The sequence below is a fragment of the Choloepus didactylus genome, chromosome 8 (genome assembly GCF_015220235.1).
Source record: "Choloepus didactylus isolate mChoDid1 chromosome 8, mChoDid1.pri, whole genome shotgun sequence".
NCBI lineage: Eukaryota > Metazoa > Chordata > Mammalia > Pilosa > Megalonychidae > Choloepus > Choloepus didactylus.
The window spans coordinates 20,059,027-20,078,027 of NC_051314.1; the positions used below are offsets into that span (position 1 = coordinate 20,059,027).

At 43.5% G+C, this 19,001-nt stretch overlaps 1 protein-coding gene across 4 annotated transcripts in view; it reads left to right on the forward strand.

Moving 5' to 3' along the window:
• Nucleotides 1-19,001, forward strand: part of LARGE1 (LARGE xylosyl- and glucuronyltransferase 1) — a 605,088-nt gene that overhangs the window by 487,635 nt on the left and 98,452 nt on the right. For all 4 annotated transcript variants that reach the window (XM_037848432.1, XM_037848435.1, XM_037848433.1 and 1 more), the window contains one exon: nt 107-211. In XM_037848432.1, the coding sequence (XP_037704360.1) occupies nt 107-211 (105 nt within the window). The remainder of the gene's footprint in view (nt 1-106; nt 212-19,001) is intronic.

Sequence of the window (19,001 nt, forward strand, 5' to 3'; positions counted from 1 at the left end):
TAGACTATTATTATGATTTATTTGCCATTATTATACCCTCTGTTCAACACCTGCTGATCAATGGGTCTTCTCCTTTTGAGATATTTACATTCTCTGTACTTTACAGGTCAGCAGGTCCTGGGCTTGGTAGAGAACCAGAGTGACTGGTACCTTGGAAACCTGTGGAAGAATCACCGCCCGTGGCCTGCCCTTGGAAGGGGCTATAACACAGGTAAATCATGGGGGTGCTGGAGGAGCGGTTACAAAGGGTGATGTGAGGACTCATTGCCCCCTCTCCAGGGAGAGGAGGCAGCCAAAGCCTGAAGCAGACCCCCTGGTTGCCTGAATTTGGTGTTGGGCAGTGCACAGGGAGTTGAGCTTCCAGTTCTTTCCTAGTGCAGCAGCTACAGGCAAAAGTTTCCATTTAGAAGTGACACACTTAAGTTCTGCTCATATTTCATTGGCTAAAGCAAGTCTTACGGTCATACCTACCTCCAAGGTGTGTGGGCATGTGCATTCTTACCATGTACCAAGAAAGAGACAAGGCAGAAGTATTTGGTGATCAGTTCTTTAGAATAGCTGCAGCCTTCAAACATGATGTGTCTAAAATGAAATCCATTATTCTGCCTTGTCCCTATCCCCAAACTTGCTTCTCCTCCTTTGTTTTTATCTCTGTTAACAGAATCATTCATTCAGTCATTCAGCCTTTTTTTTTGCAGCAACTGTTTATTGAGGCCTTACTGTGTACTAGCCCCTGACACTGTCCCTGCCCTCATGGAGTGTACAAGAAATGAAACTAGAGCAAGCCTCCCTCTCCTTAGGCTCAGTTCCTCACAATTTCTATCTTTGAAATCCCCTCTGGATCTCTCTGTTGATGCCTGCTCCATCTTCATTGCACTGCCTTGGTACCTTGTTCTCAAAGAATGCAGAATCCTGACCTGTGTCAGCTCAAGAACTTGGAGCAGTAGGATGGGAGGATGGGTAGGAGTAAGAAGGGCTGGGACCCAGCATTGGAACCAGCCATGCGAGGTTGGCGCAGGTGTCTGGGGATGGTACCACCTGAAGGTCCTGGAGGCTGAAGCCGGCTCTGCAGGGCAGGGAAGGAGGTGTCCATTCTGTAATGGGAAGCACCAGTGTGTTGAGTCTGAGAGCTGAGGGTCAGAAGCCAGAAAGGTCAAGTGTAAGCAGTGGGCCCCAGAGGCCAGAGAAAAAAGGATTAGAGTCAAGCTTCTGGAGGTGAGTGTTTAGGGATGGGGTCAGGGTGAGATCAGAACTGGAGGAGGACAAGGGTCAATACCCTGAGCAGCCAGAGGTGGCTGCACTGTAGGCACAAACCAGATACACAAAACAAGTGAATCTTAGGGTTTGTTCTCTTTCCTTTTTCTGTCTCTTGTTCTGTCAGGGAATAAGATCCGCCTACTTTACAAATGGTGGTTATGTGATTGAGCAGAGTTTACTAAGGTCTCCCAAGCCCTCGGACCAGAAAGGCCCAATATGTTTTTTGCTTTTTCCCAAATGTAATCCAGGCACCCAGCAGTTTTTCTCATATCTCTCTACTATCTGGAAAAGATTACTCTTTCATTTTATTGCAGAAAAAAATGACTATTTTAGTTCCTATACCAGTTCCTCACTCTTCTTTACTTTGAAAATCCCCAGAAAAAGCATGAGATGTTTGAGTTGGGAGATCTGCCTTCAGGACCTGACTTTGTTGCTTTAAAACTTCATACCTTTTGACAGCCATGCAATCTCCCTGAGCCTTGGGTTCCCATCTGTAAACCAAAAATGATAAATCTTGCCTCAGAGCCCTCTGTGAGGTTCCCTCGTGATGGGGAATCTTCATGTGCCTGGTAAACCAAAGTCCTTTAGGAAGTTGGTGGTAGTTTTTTATTTCCCTTTCGTACAACAGCCCAGTTGAGTAACTGTTTACAAGAAATTTAGATTCAGCTGTGATCATGAAGCATCTGCTGTGCACCAGGCATGCATTATCTTTGTTAATTCCTAGAATTATCTTGTAAGGTAGACAATTGCCCTTAAAAGAGCCAGCCAGGTCCCCCCTCCTCTTTTTAATTTTCTTTTCCGGTCTGCTTTCAGAATGCCCAGGAGGGCCCCAAAAGATTAGATGAGATCTGCCCGCTGTCTCCCATTCTTCCCCCTTCCCTTCTCTCTCAAGCCATTTACAGCTTAATTCCATCTTAAGGAGCTACTGAGCCACTGCAGCTGCAGATGACCGGGCAGATTCTAGCACAGACCTCATGCCCATAACTGTTCAGGTGGAACCACCATATCCTCACACAGAGAGGGGTTAATTCCCAACCATGCCGTGTCTATTCATCATCTACTGGCTATAGGAAGCACTGTCATTCAGCACTCCTGTCAGCAGGGCTTTTAGAAAAATAAAAAACAGGGTTTTGATAGGCTCATTAAGAGTCAACCCACTTTAGTTCATATGCTTATGGGTAAGTATCTTAAAAACTCCCAGCAAAGAAGAGGAAGGAGAGCTTAAAGTAGCAGGTGGTTGGACAGTAAGGCAAGGCAAGGAAGGCCAGTGGGAAGAAGGTGTCATGTTTACACAGTGGGTTCTTTGAGTAGGAACCCAAAGGTGTCTCAAGGAGAAGGCATGTCCTCCCAGAGATGAAGGGTATAATATTAACTGGATGATGCTCTTTAAAAAAACATGTAAAAAATAAAATGTATTCTGTTCCTTGCAGTCCCCAAATTAGGCCAGATACAGGCAGATGGAGACTTGGCTCTCCGGGGAAGGAGAAAGAATTTCTCTAGGAATCCTTTCCTGGTGAACATCAAAACTGGGACATTCAAGGACTGACTCTCCTCTGAGTTGGAGTAAACTCTGGACTGTAAAGAAGTGGAAGGTGATGGGGGGTGGGAAAGTTGGGCACCACAGTGAATTCCATGGCAGGGATTCAAAAGGAGAAAACGTTTGACAGTTTGCTAAAGAACTATTTAACACATAGCTGTGGTGCAAGAAGTGAAAATGTGGGAGGTGAGCTGATGAGCTCTGCCTCGGGTGTCCATCCCTCCACAACCCTAGGCAAGTCCCTCATGTCGCTGAGCCTGTGTTTTCTCTCCTGTCAAGATCTAAGATCTCTTCATGCTGTGAAAGAATATTGTGATCGGATGGTATTGTTCTGTAATAATTGCATGCAGAGAAAGTAGATTTAATGTAGTTAACTTGCTCATTCATTCAGCACATGCTCCTGAATGCCTTTTATTCTAGCAGCACTGGGATGGCAGAAAAAGATTTTTAAAAATGAGTGATAACCAAGCACCTTCTTAAGAGAATTATAATCTAGCAGAGGCAAGTTTGCACATCCGCAAATAAATTTAGTAGGACTTGAGCCTCCAGCGTGATTGAGATCGAGTCGAACTTCTGTCCTCAGGAACCCTGGGCCAGCAGGTTCTAGATGGTAGAATTCCAGGAGACATTGCAGGAAATAGTAATATGGGTTTAGAAACTGTATGCGAATAGAGTTAAGAAATCTGTATACTGTCTACCTCCTCTGGATATTCAAATTGCATGTTGGCATATTAGAGATTCTAAAAGGTCTGAAAGTAAAGAAAGCTATTAAACCCAGCCACATTTCCTACTTTTATTTGTTGTATGGAAGCAACTTTGGAAAAAAAAAAACTGCCCCTAGACTAACTCTGCCCCTGGATTATCTCTCTCTCCCTCTCCCGCTCCCTCTCCCTCTCCCTTTTAGCTCTGTATTCTAATCTCTTAGCACAGAGTTGTTTGACTGGAGTTTGCAGAGTAATCCCCTTGAACATGCTGGCCATTCTAGGAAGGTTTCATCTGACACCACACTCAGTAGAAACGTCTACTCCCTTTGCCCTGAAGGTTCTCATTCACCTTTCTCCTGTAAAGACATCTACACATATCGTTGTACTTTCTTATTCAACATCCTGTGTCATTGCATGTCTGAAGCCAGTCTCCAGCCCACTCCCCTCCAAAGCCTTCTCTCCATATGTAGAATTCTACATGAGGTGGTGTCTACAGGCTCTTCACTGTCCTGATTGGTTGACTGTCTCCAGACAGCCCCAGTTTCTTTTCTTGGGGGTGATACCATACCTCGATGATATGCTCTGGACATGGTCTACCCAACAGAGGTTCACAGAGTTATTTTTTTTTCCCTCCACCTGGGCACTTCAGCTCACTGGTTCTGAAGCATTTAGAGTGTCTGTTAAAAATGTTACTTCTCAGGCTCTACCCCAGAGACCTTGAATCTGAATATCTAGAGTTGAGACCAAGAAATTGTTACTTTAAATAAGCTCTATACATGATTCTGTTGTTTACTGAAGTTTGAGAACCACTATCCAGGCCTCCAGTTATACGTTTATTGCCATGCTGCACAGCAAGCTCAAATTGAACTTGAATTCAGCTGAAAAGCTCCGTGACCATGACTGTTCAGCCAAAGGTTCCCCATTCTGCACTTCTGTAATAGATTTATTGAACTGAAAGCATGGATTTTATATTTATTTCTGGTGAGTTTTTTCTGATTTGGACAAACTTTGAGTCATTTTATTAGACTTCATTTTAGTTCTCAACTTTGGGTCATCCACAAAAATTATGAGAATATTTTCTGTTCATTCAGGCAGTGGCCTTGCCCCATTTTTGTAACAAATTTTTTTAATGCCTCTTTTACCATCCTGGAGTAAAATTCAAGGATTACCTACATTATACTGCCTACAAACATAATTTCAAGAAAAAAAAAATCAATATTGTACCCTGGCTGTAATATAAAGAAGAAATAAAAGGTAATTATAAAATAATGTTTTCTTCAACATGTCATCGATCAGGCTTGGCTAAAATAGAAGACCTAATGAAGTAATCAGATGCATTTACTCCTGTATTCAGAATAGAACTGTATTCAGTTTGACAGCTGCCAATGCAGAATGTACCGATGTGGTACTGGCAGTTCACGTTCCGCAAGTGGTGTTTGCCATCTATGGTGCATTTTCCCAAAGTATTGAATGATTCCTGGTAAAGTATCAAGCAACAAAAAGTACCATCTTCCCTTGATTTTTACTCCAAGTTCAGCATGTATGAAAACCATGCCAAAAAGAAAATGCTTTGTGTTTTTCTGTAAGTAACATGTTAGTTTTAGGCTCAGGTAGTTATAGCAGCCGTATACATTGGACCCATTTGGGATGTGGGAACATTCTTCATTTTGCTCGGGAAGCAATACTGCCCTCTTCAAGAGCTACAAGTCCAAGGCATCACAGATGTTGAGCTGGTTGATTCAAATGAAAGTCCTGATGTGTCCAAGATCTCCCTCAAGGTTGGCATCAGTGGATAAGATAACATCCTCTGCTTAAAGGGACTATTCAGCCAGCTGGACATCTATTTATCAATACTGCCTTCCAGCCACTTCTCTCCATTTAACTTTTTCTCCAGTTCAGTGATGTTACCTAGAGCTTGTCCACTTCACATACTGGACCAGAATTGTCTTTGCCCCTACTTCTGCCTTTTGGATTCACACAGAGGGAATCTGCTCCCTCTCCCACCTGATAGACCCCATAGATATCTAAGCGAAGGAAAGTGGACATGATATCCTAGTCCTCTCCTCTGTGGTCTTATCACCACTAGTTCCCCCAGTAATTCCCATGCATCACTTAACTGTAGCCTCCCAATGAGAGCACAGCTGGCTGACATCTTGATCTCAGCCTTGTGAAACCCTAAGCAGAGTCCCAGCCAAGCTGGGCTTCTGACCTACAGAACAGCGAAATAGTAAATGTGCATGGTCTAAGCTGCAGAGTTGATGGAACTAGGTTATAGCAGCAATAGAAAACGAGTATACCTGTCTTTTCCATTGGAATGTAAACTCTGGGAGGGCAAGGACCTTGTTTGGTTTATCCCTGTGTCCCCATCCCCAGAATGGCATCTGGAACCTGGAAAACTCTCTTCCCTGCTTACTTCTCTCATTCCTGCTTCCCTCACTCCTGCCTTTTTCTCCAGATGTGAAAGGATGCACTGGTGATGGGGAATAGGATGAGGACTTGAAAAGCTGCTGATGGGAAACCTTCCATATATTCCCAGCCCTTTCACTGTGTCCGTTCAGTAGGCATGGAGGCCACAGGTATTGGGTGCCTGGCATTGTGTTTTCTACTAAGACTAGAAATTTAAAATAAGATGAAGATAAGTAGGTTAAAGACAATTCCAAGTAGTGTGGTTGGTTCCATGATGGAGGGGTTTGTACACTGTACCAAGTGTTAAGGTGGAGGCCTGCTTGGATGGATTGAGAAAAGCTTCAGAGCAAGGAGGACTGGAGGTGGGGAGCAAAGGGTGGATATTCCAGGCCAGTGGAGCAGCAAGCCCACAGGCCTAGACTGGGAGCTGTGAAAAGATGTGGCATGGTCAGGGGACAGGAAAACAGTTTTGCTTGGAGAATATATGCTTAGCATATGGGGAGCAGTTATGAGTACAAGCTCTGACTCCTTTGCTTACTAGCTTTATGGCCCTGGATAAAATCCTTCTTTCTTTGCCCGACTTTCCTCACTTCTAAAATGGGAGTGTCAGTACAGACTCAGGATGGCTGTGAGGACTAAGTGAATGGAAGATGCCTGGCAAATAATGAACACTTAATAAATGGTAGCTAACTCTCCTGTACAGCCATAGAGAGTGGGAGCGGAGGCATGCATATATTGGAGATACATGCAGGGCAGGGAACTGTGATGGTTAGGTTTCATGTGTCATCTTGGCCAGGTGTTAGTGTCCAGGTGTCTGGTCAAGCAAGCACTGGCCTAACCGTTACTGCAAGGACATTTGTGGCTGGTTAATAAACCAGAAGGCTGGTTTATTAAATCATCAGTCAATTGGCTGCACCTATGATTGATTACATCAACAAAGAGTGTGTCTTCTGCAATGAGAGAATTCAATCAGCTGGATTTAATCCAATCAGATGAATACTTTTAAGGAAGGAAGAAAGAGGACCTTCACTTCTTCTTTTTGGCTAGCCATTGTCTCCTGAGGAAATCAGAGTTGCCAGTTTGCTACCAGCCCTGCAGAATTTGGACTCTTGCATACTGCCCTACAGAATTTGGACTTGTGCATCCCCACAGTTGTGTGAGACACTTTTATAAAATCTTACCTTTATAGATATCTCTTGTTGGTTCTATTTCCCTAGAGAACTCTAACTAATACAGGAGTGAAGCTGGGAACTGGTCTAAATCTGAAGGCTAAAACGACAGTTCAGCTACGAGGTTTTATAACAATATAGTTTCTCTCCTGGCCCCAGGGAGAGACCACCTCACCCAACATCCTCTTCCCTTTTCATTGCCTCCACTTATGCCGTGTCCTTGTTCGAATGCTATGAGGAAGCACCCATCAGCAGGCCCACGGCTCTTAACTTTCCACATTTTCCTTCAGTGGCACTGGGGTCTCTGAAGTACCCTCACAAGGCAGCCAAGCAAGAACCACCACCTCCCCCTCTCTTATCAGACCTGACAGGGGCCTCTAAACTGAGCTGCTAAAGAGTTTTCCCAGCTGCATCCTGAAAAGATGGCAGGATTACCCATAGTGAGCAAAAGCCAGTGGTCTAGAAGAGTTATTCTACCATGACTTCTGCCCTCCCTGGGCACTAGTCTCAAGGAAGAGAATGTGTATTTAACTTAAGGCTTCTAGAATCTGACCTTAAGTGGAAGAAGACTGCCTCCCAACTTCTCCTGTCACTTTAAGAGACCTTTTCTCCTGGCCTATTTTCCTCATAAGTGATTTTTTCTGTTTCCTGGTTAGCTCTGGTAACAGTCTCATGGTTTTCATCTCTTTGCTAAGTAAATCACGGAACTCCTGCATGCTGAATAGAAGGAAAATCAAACCGGAACAGAACCCAGCCACTGAGCTGGGCCTCGCCTGCAGTTGTCAGATAATCTAGAAGGGTCACACGCTGCCAAACTGGAATGCAGGAGCCTTGGATTCTCCTCCTAACTTTGTCACTTCCTGCTTGTGCGACCTGAACTTGGGGTAGTCACGCATCCTCTCCAGGCCTTGGGGTCCTTACCTGTCAATTGAGCATAACAGTGCCTTCCCTGAAATGCCAAGCTGTTGGTAAGAAGACAGAAGAGCAAAGATACTAGGGCTGTGAGATGTTAGCAGCAGCAGCCTTTTCTTAGCATCTGAACACAGGAGTTGCCAATCCTAGTCAACCCCCTTGTTAGCTGTGTGCCATCCACCTGCTCTTCCCAGTCTGCTCTCTCCCTGCATTTTCAATTCATCTTTGGCCATTCCTAAATGTGTTGGCCCAGAAGCCCCCAACCTTTTCTCCCCTTCATACACCCTTCATCAACAGGGCCTCTCTAGGCCTGATGTCAGCTTCAGACACCCCCAAGTCATGATACCTACCGCAGAGTGTTGCAGGGGACAGTCAGAGATATTGTAAAGTATATGTATAAAGTATAAACATGAAAAGGTTCATATTCTGGCACATAGAAGGCATTTACAGCACCTGGCACATAATAAGCCCTTCAGATAGTGAATTTAAAATTCCGTAGTAGACTTTGCTAGGTATCACAAGGGCTAGATCACTGCCGAAAAAACAGGATGTATCTTTAAATTTGAGTATTTTTTTTAAATTATAACAACAATCATATTCACATTTGTAGTAAAGGACAAATAGCATAGGAATGTAGTGGTGTGCTGGAGCTGGCTTGCACCAGCTAGTGAGAGCCAATTGTTAAATTTTCAGGTAATATTGGATCCAGTTATTAAACAGAGCCACCACTAAAAATCAAATTATATAAACTTACAATTAAATAAATTGTTTTTACAACAAAAGTTAATAAATATTGAAAGCTCATTACTTCCTAATCATCTTAGTGTTAAATTGTTACCTGAAAATAAAATGTTGGATATCTTTCTACCTTTGTGTACATAAAGGTATATTTTCTTCTTAAGAACCGCATATTTTTTCCATTTAATGGATGTACCATAATTCGTTTATCTTTTTTCCTGTTTATAGGCATTTTGGTTGTCGCTTATCTCCCCTACCCCCAGTTATAAAAAATACCAGAGCATAAATATCCTTGCATATTCATGTTTGTTTGCTTATGCAAGTATTTAGGCACAATGAGTTCTAAGAAGTAGTACTGCTGTATCAAACATGGATATTTAAATTTTGATAGATTAGAAAGTGCCAGATACATCAGTGGCCAGACAGTTAAGAGTAATTAGGGATAATTTTTAAAAGTAAACAATTTTAAGATTAAACAGGAGTGTGTGTGTGTGTGTGTGTATGTGTGTATTTCTGTGCCGGGCTTGCAATCTGGATATTGCAGAAGAATCAGTGTTCTGCAGAGTAGCTATTTAAAAGGACTCCAGCTTCAGCTTTTTCAGTTTAGACCCATGGTCCCTGACTAAAAGGTCCCTGCCTTTGAAGCCGTGAATCTTGGCCCAGTGGCCAGGTGAAGCAGAACATTTCCTTGCTGCGGGTAACCCTGTCTTGCTTTGGCATTTCAGCACTGGGACCACGTGAATGACCTGACCTATTAGTGGACACATGGGAAGGCCATTCCCTTAAAATGTGTCTGCCCCCACTCTGTTGGCCCAGGCAAGGTCAACAGTTTCTATGTCACTAACTCAGTTCCTTTAACATAGCAAGAACAAACAGGAGCTAAGACCCAGCTAACCACACACTTGTGTTTTACAGTTCAAAGTGAAAGGAAAAAAAGGAAGAATATGATCCTAAGTCTTCCTGCCATTAAGAAAATAATTTGGCATTCATTCAATGCGTGGTTTCCCTGACATATTTATGTTGGGAAGAAGCATCTCATTTCTGCTCAAGTTCACAGTACTGAACTCTTAGCTTTGGTTTGTGCCTTCATTTGCATTAGCTCATATTTTATCCCCATTGTACAGAGGAGTCTGTGGAGGCTCATAGACTTTAATTGATTTCAGTAGTTAGCAGAGTCAGTAAATGGCAGAGCCCAGTGCTTAAGCCTCCCCTCCACTCTCTTCTTGGGCCTTCAGTGCTTGAGATTGGTAGAACAGTTACTTAGCTCTACCCATGGGGATTTTTCTAGTCCTTTCCCTGATACACAGAGCTAAAAAGTCATGCACCACCTTAACATCATGCAAGTCCACTAAATTTAGAATAGTAGTTCATTATCATGGCTGCATATTAGAATCACCTGGGAAGATATAAAAATTCCTCATGTCCAGGACTTCCATCAGACCAATAAATCAAAACCTCTGGAGTGGGACCCTGCTCTCAGTATTGTCTAAAACCAAGCAGATGAATCCTATCTACTGAATAGGAATGCGTCCTTCCCTTTCCAAAAGCTGCATTGTAAAGACACCCATGTATACTTTAGTTCCTCTTTACCTTCTTTCCCTCTTCTTCATCCCATGTATCCTATTTTCCTAACCATCTTCAAACTCTAGGACTCCATAGCTATTTGAATTTGTGTACATTTGGCACAGATTTTCTTTTTTGAGTATTAGCTGTGCATAATAGTCAGGCTCTGGGGATGGCTGAGTGATGCAAGAACCCTGGCCTCGGATTGCTGACTGTCAGGAAAGACCTACAGATAGTTAATTTACTTGCCTTTGTACTGCATAAGTGCCCTGATTAAAAAAAAGAAAAAAATAAAAGCCCTTTGTCTACAGGGAATAGAGGATGTCCAAGGATGTCTCTCCTCTGGTTTGTTTGCATCCCTGTTGTTACTTGGATTCTGACGCTTTATCCTATACTTTCCCAGTGGCTGACATAACCCAGCATAAATTGCCAGCGACATCACAAAGAGAAATCAGCCTCCTACTCTTTCCATCAACTTGTGCGCTGTTCCCTGTCATCTACCATTATGTTTAAACAATCCCCCTTTCTCCCCTTGAGAACTCAATTGCCTTATCTCCTTTAGAAGCATATTTGACATTCACCACTGGCAGGTCAGATGTATTTGAATCAGAATGGCACACGGGATCCTGAATTGGTTAGCAGAGCCCAGTGGGACTGCTACAAGGAAGGGAATCTCAGCTCAGACAATTATCCAAGAGACATAGCCCATCTCAGCCTGCATCCCTCTTCTTCCAAGGCAAGATTTGCTTATTGGGCCCACATCTGTTAAATATAGACTGCATGCCCAGCTCAGCACAAATAGGCTCACCTTTAGTCTGGCTCAGTGGTTCAGTTGGAGGGGCCAGGCAAAATATACTGAGGAAGCATTTATTTTATTTCTTCTTATTGTTTAAAATGTATCTAGTGTCTTCCTAATGAATGTTACTGTTTACAGCAGGAGTCAGTACATGCCAAATCTGACTACTGTCCATTTTCATGTGACCCAAGCAAAGAATTTTTTTTTTAATGTTTTTAAATGGGTGAGAAAAAATCGAAATACGATTCTATTTTGTGGTATGGGAAAATTATATGAAATTCAGATTTCAAGGTCTGTTAATAAGGGTTGATTGGCACACAGACACATCGTTCGTTTTTGTCTATGGCTGCCTCTGGGCTCTAATGGCAGAAGTAGAGTAGTTCCAATAGAGATTGTTTGGCTCAGAAGTCACAAATGTTTACTGCCTGGACCTTTAAGCAAAAGTTTGTGATCCCCACTACAGCATAGCAGAAGGGGGCATGGTTTGGGGAGTCTAGCAGATTTGGATTAGGATCTTGCCTATGCCACTTAGCTTTCCACATCTGGTAAATAGGAATAATAAAACAACCTTAACAGGCTATTGTGAGGATTAACTAAGCTGTTGTAACTGTAACATATATCCCAATGATTGTGAACTAATAGAGATGTTCCTTTCAACCTGCCTTAATTACATGCAAATATAATTCCTATATAGGAGCTGAAAGAACAAAATTGCATGAAACCCAATTCTGCTCTCAAACTGGAGATGTGCATGAAACAGGAAAGGGAAAGGGAAATGGAAGTTGTATATTTACTGGGCATTTTTCACGTTCTAGGCACCCCATACTAGGTGCTTTATGTATATACGAGCTGGGTCTTCTCACTGTTGTTCAACCCTTCCCAGCACTTAGAGTAGACCCTGGTGTATGTGAGGGGTTCAATAAATATTTGTTGGAAGAATGAGTTTTCACATTCATTTCTCCCAATAATTAGTAGAGTTCTCAAGCATTTAGCCCATGGATCAAACAAACTTAGGTCCCAAAGTCTTCTTCTCCATGCACTATTGCATAATCTTGGGCATGCCCATTTCTCTGTGCCTGTGTACTCAGCAGATAATGAGAGAACATTTCTCATGGGATTGTTGTGAAGATTGATGAGATATAAGGTGTGCCAGACACCTCAGTGGCACAGAGGAGGGAATGGCAAAAGAGTGTGTGCTTTCCAAATCAGAACACTGATGTTCTGAAGCACAGGCTTCTCTGAGATCTTGCCATTTTGGCATAGTGGTAAGCAGAAAATTCCTAAATGAATATGTGGCATAGTAGCAGGAGTCAAAATTTGAGTGGCAGCTTCATGGATCTTTAAGAAGTGGACTTATGGGCTTTTAAAAAGTATTTGGGAGGCCTTTCTGCAGGTGGAGGGGAGACAAGCCAGCAATGGCCTGGAGAGTGCAGTTGGAAGCTGGTGTGATGGGGGAGTCTGGGATGTGCAGTTGGAGAAGCGACATGGTCTTGAGACTGGCCTTCCATTTTGGCCTGAGAGACAACTAGGAACCACTCTCATTTGTTTTAAAGTGTGGAGACCAAATGAGAAGGTGTCATCTTACTCCCCAGTAATGAAGTCCATACCTGTTTATACCAGACACATATTTCAGCAGCCTGGTTTCAGAGTTGTTTGGATTCATTTTATAGTGTCCGGATAATAAGGCAGAAGAAATATGTGTGTTAGGGTAATGGCAGTGCATTCCTGTTGCAAGGGTTAATCTTTCCAAAGATCCCTAACACTGTGAGTATCCATAATCTTTATTTAATCTGATGGGTTTACATAACCATAGATAGGTTAAATGGAACCATCCATTCCCAGAGGGCAAGGGAAGGAATTCACATGGATTGAGGGTCTGGAATTGTGTTAATATCAGCAGTTGACATTCATGGAGCATTTACTCTGTTCCAAGCACTATGCTAAGTGCTTTTCATGCTGCATCTCATTTAATTCTTGCTATATCCTTTGTAAAGAGTGTTACTCAATTTATTCTTTCTCACTGTTAGTAGCAAAGCCAGGATTGCAACACACAGCTTTCTATGTTGAAAACAAAAGGCTGCTATTCCTATAGTGCTTCGTGTACATGATTGGTTGAAATCTTCACTCCCACCGATGAAGGAGGGAGGGAGGGAAGGAAGGAAAGAAGGAGGGAACTACTCCCTAAAGTAATTAAGCAGAATTCTGTGTTTGATGATAACAGGAAAGAACTCTCTGAGAGGGTGACATTTAGGCTGAGACCACAAAGGTGAAGTGGAGCCAGCCAGGCACCTAGCCAGGAAAATAACACAATAGCCCTGATGTGGACACCAGCGTGGCCTGTTCTGGAACTGACAGAGGAAGAGCCTGAGATAAGACCGAGGCACTAAGGAAGAGCTTGTGGGCCATGATACAGAATTTGGATTTTGTTCTGTAACATGGTGGTAAAGATAGCACCTAACATAAAGAGAATGCTAAGGATATTTTGCACATCCTAAATTAGTAATACTGAAGATTATACAATTAATTCTATTTATTTATCATCTCTTATTCAATAGTAACTTTACAGATTGCTCCCTTACATTTCAATAAGCTATTTATCATTGCGCTTTGCCTTGCTTGATAGGCAGACTAAGAGCCCCTCTCCCCACCCTACTGTGTCTGCTTCTCCGTCTAAAAGTTCATATGATTGTAGGATTCCAAGTTATGCCTTCCTAATAGTGCATTCCAACTGTGACTTAGATGATTGGGATGAAAGGGACTCTCCGTGGCCATTATTTACTGTCCAGTATTTCTCAGAGTAGTAATTGGGCTAATCTTGCTACCCCTCATCCTCGCTCCTCAGGGCCTCTCCTAACACTTAGGATGAGATGGTCCAGATGACTCCAAAGTGTGGAGCATGGAAAATTGACTGCCCCAGCACCACAGAAAGAGCCACAGAAATAATTCTGCCCAGGGTGGAAGACTCTCTGAGACAAACTTGCCTCTGGGGAGAGCGGGCTGTGTTGTTGCCCCATTGCTCTGAGACCCTCCATGCAGGGCAGTTAGATGGCTGCCCGTCCCACCCAGCCAGGAAGAATAGAGGCTGCATTCAGACTCGGGTCCTTCTGACTCCAAGCCCTCGTCTTTCCAACACTCTCTGCTTTGGGCCCAGAGGCAGCAAATGAATTCAGGCCACAGAAAACTTCCTGATAGCAAAATTTCAAAAATCTCTTGCCATGGTTGGGAAATGGATAGTCAGATATTTAACAAAAGATCTGTTTTTGACTGCATGGACTAGTTTGGTCTGGCTGAAGACAGAAAATAGATAGAAACCCTCACCCCCCACTCCTCCAGGACACATTAACTGCCTTCTCAAGAGTCCCCAGAATCTGTGTTTATAGCCAGTTGATCTGTGTGGATCACTGCACTTTTTACAGTTAGTCATTCAGCAAATGTTAATTGAGCCTCTGTTAAATACCGCTGGGCAGACCCTCTGTCTTATTTCTGAACTCATTCATTTCTTCATCCACTGATTCATAAACTTTCCCTGAATTTGTCTGTTCCGCCTGTGATGAGCCCTGGTGCACAGAGATGGGACCGTCCCTATGCTGGAGAACTCAGCGTCTAGGGAGAGACGCGTGTGTGAATGGGGTGAAGGGGTGAAGAGGTGAAGGTTGGCAGCTCCCTCTGATGGCGGGGTCCAGGAAGTCTTCACAGAGGAGAAGGCAGGAAGGAGAATGAGGAGTAGAGGAGAGGGTAAATGAGGGGATGAGGGCAAAAGAGCAGACACAAAGGCTGGAAAAGTGGAAAAATTATAGTTAACTATAGAGCTTAGAATTCAGTGATTTGGGGTTGAAGGTTTCCAGTCATAGGAAGAGAAAAATATAAAGGGAGCCTAGCTTAGGAAGACCATGTGCTCTTAAATGCTAACACGAGGAAGATGACAAACCTTCTGTTTTCTTCTTCTCACCCAGCCAACACAGTCCATCCAGCTCTGAGCTTCTTTGGCTAACATTTTTCCTAAGAATCACCGTGGATAATTGCTCACATGTACAGCTTTTACCACACTTCCCTCCTCCCACTTAACAGAAGCAGAAATTAGTTTCTGGGGAGAAATTTCACCCTGCATTAAATGTACTCTTAAAAGGATAATGCAATTTGGCTCCACCTCTGCCCTTATTTCTGTGTTACTGAGTGCTGGAAAAGTTATCAAGGAAAGGACATTTACCACTCTCGCCTGAAAGCTTGAATCAGGGTAATTTTACCCAGCCTTTTTAAATGATTGACACCACAACAAAGCTGGATTTAGTTTCCCCTTCTTTTTCTCCAGCACTAAATGCACTCCCTGCTAATCCAATTTATAGGAAAGCCTCTCCCATGATCAGGACAGCCTGTGGCTTTGCCCAAACAAGGCTGCCAGAGAGCAGATAGTCTCCTTCATTAGTGCAGGTTCAGACCCCAAAGGGTTATCATGGCCTTATGCCTGCTGGATTCACTCTGCAGTAGAGAGGAGTCTCTCTGTGTTACGGGAATAGTGATAATAGTCCTGGCTAACGTTTTTTGAGTACATGTTCTGAATGTGAATTTCTAATGGATTATTGTCTTGTTTAACTTTCCTAGCAGCCCACAGTGCAGCTCTCCTGGGTGTCCCTCAGCAGATAAGCTTGCTCAGGGCCTTTCACTTTTGGGTGCTTCCACGTGAGCCGTTCATCCCCCATATCTGCATGGCCTCCTCCCTCACCTCCCGCTGGTCTTTACTCAGCTATCACCTTCCTAGAGAGGCCATCGCCAACAACCCTATTTAAAATCTCACCTGTCCTCCATCTGGGCACTCCCTGTCTCCCTCCCTGTTTTATTGTTTACTGGATAGAACCCTGTGTGTTGTACTTAACTTATTTTGTTTGTCTTTCCTGGAGTATGTCGGCTCCTTGAGGACAAGTTGTCTGTTTTCAGAATGGGTTCTGGTACATAGAAGACTCTCAGCAGACACTGGTTGAATGGAGGAAAAAAAATGAATGTAATAGTATCCTAACCATTTTAGGGATTAGGAGAGAGAAGTTTACAAAGATTAGGTTACTTGCATCAGGTTATACAGAAAACAAGCAGCAGGGTCGAATTAGCCCAGGTATCTAGCCTCCAAGTCTTTACAACACTACAGTGCCAGCACTTGACCAAAACACAGAGCCTTCTCTAAAACTGTGGTTGTGCTAGAGAATTAGGACACAGAATTGCCTTCCCATGCCATTAAGATGTTCCCTTGAAGTCAGCTCTTTGGTACTTCAGTATAACAGGGATTCACTCCAGCAGAATATCCACTCTGCTCTGGGTGCTGCTCGCTGAGATCCCAAAAGACATAAGGCATGGTCAGTGCTCCAGTTCACTCCAGTTCAACGGCGTCTCAGGTCATTATACTTACATTGAGCAGAACTCCATGTGCCACATACTACAGCTGGGTATAGAGAGTCAATGACACACATAGCTGCTCTCCAAGAGTTCACAGTTTGGTGGCATGAAGGATCTGCAGTCTTTGTAAATCTGAAAGTGTCAGGTGTTTGACTATAGATAGGATTGTGTAGTGCTTCTGCAGCCAATTTCTTGTACTAGTTTGTTGTATTGCATCTCATTAACAATGGTATTGGAAAATGCATGGGCTTTGGAACCAGATGAAACTGGGTTTGAATCTGGGCTCTTACTAACAGTTACCTAATCACCCTTTCTGGATGTTAGAAGGGACATGCCTAGCACAGTGTCTGCGGCCCGGTAGGTGCCTCATAGTGAGTTGCTGCCATTGTTGCTGCTGTTATCACTTAATTTTATTGTTCAGCTTCTGAGTGGCAGTGAGTGGTGAGTTCAGGGCCTACGGGTCAGTAAGAAGAACCCAGTTTGGGTTTAATAATCTATCCTAAATAATGACAGTCTGTATTTAATTAAAACAAAATTAGGTGCTAGTCACTGTGCTGAGTATTTTACTCTCTTTTTCAACCCTCAGAATAGCCCTACGGTTATTATTACCATCCATTTTACAGAAGAGTACACTGAAGCACAGAGCAGTTATTAAGTGACTTGCCCAAGGTCAGGCAGCTAGTAAGTGTGGAGCTGACATATGAATTGATGCTAGAATCTTTCCCCTAAATCTTGATGCTTTGCTGCCCTAGGTAATCCAAGTGTGGGCCCTTGGGAGGTGACTGTATTCTCGGCATCATTCACAAGCCAGTCAGGGAGGCAACCAGAGGTTGTACAAAAAGTACCAAAGCTGGAATCAAGAGACTTGTATTTCAGTCCGAACTCTGCCACTGTGTCCATTTCCAGACCTTACCCATTCACATCACTTCTCTGAGTCATGGTTTTCTCCTGATAAAATAAAGAGACTGCCCTGCATTATGTGCAAGGGTCCTTCCGTCTGCATGGGCTTCTGATTCTGACATGCCTCTTTCATTCAGCGTGCTACAGATCATCCAGTATCATTAGCACAATATGTTTTTGGAATCAGGTAGATCCCAGCTCTGCCACTTACTGGTGTAGGAACCTTGAGCACATTACTTAACCTCTCTGAGCCTCACTTTCCTTATTTGTTAAATAAGAATAATTATTACAGTTTCATGGGGCTGTTGGGGAGAATAAATAACGTACTTATAACCATCAGCATTCTAGCAAGAAACAGATCCTTCTGAATGGCTCAAAATACTTCCACAAAAGAAGTGGATGTTGTCTAAAGTTGGCTTTCAGGGGTGAATGGACAGGATTGAGGCTGTCAGCAAGGGATGCAGAGGCACCCAGAGACTAGCAGAAGCTGAGAGCTACCCCTGGGCGAAAAGATGCAAAGAGAAGAGATAATGCTGCCAGAAACCAGTAGGAACTAGAGCAATGGAGGATGACTGCCTAAAAGAAGCTGAAGTGGAAGAGGGCCCGGCCTCTGGCAGAACACCACCCACAATAGAGTGGATGCAAGGAAGGAATGCCCTGCCTCTCTTTGCTCCTGCCCTCCATTCTGTCACCAGTGCTTCTAACCAGGAATCACCAGGCATCCCAGAGATTAGTCTCCCAGGGCACAGACCAGGATAGAGAAGGGCAGAGGGTGGAGCTGGGAGTGAGCAAACCGAGAATCCGCAGCACAGTCCTTGGGTGCTTGGCACATGGTGGCACTCAAGAAGTGTTAGTTCTTTTCTTCCCATAATTGGGGAATGAGAAGTAAGTAAAGAAGACAATGAGCTCTACATACCTCACTGTATATTTTTCAGTGTGTGCTTTTTCTTTTGAGCCTGCGAATGAGTGAATAATGAAAGAATGCATGCTATGGTCCTCCCTGTGGGCTTGCTTTGTTTAAGTTTGAAATTGCAGGAAGCTTTCTTGCCCTTTGCACAGTCCATTAGCTCAGTGTTCCGTCAGAGCACTAGTGCATGTTCATCTCCTCCAGAATTGCTCAGCCATCTGAACCAGCTAACCCTTCTTGGTAGGCAAATGAGACAACATCTTGTGCAGAGAGGCATCTAGCCAGACTGGGAGAGAGAGGCAGGCTCATTATTTGTGAAAAGTTAAAATCTCCAATTCTGCAAGCTGGTCAGCAGATCTGACTTTTAGTCAGGGAGTTGTAGTCATTTTGTACCTGGTATAAAGCCCATGGGCTTCAGACCCCAGGACAGGCTCTGCTATGCGTTTCTGGGCTGTTGCATGTACCCCAGCTTTTATAAGCATTATAATATGCTCCATTTTGTTCAGCAGTAAGCTTAAGACCAAAATCTTGGTCCTCTTTTCATTGTTCCCCCTATACATCTCCAGAAAATTCTTCCTTCTTCCTGAAAGAGATAAATGGAGAATGTTTAATAACTATCTTAACTATAGCAGCCAGGATTTCTTAATTCAATCTTTATTACCTTTCTGATGGATGGCTGTGAAAGGTGATCTCATCTCAGAGCAGTTCCTGCAGAATCTCAATCTCCAGG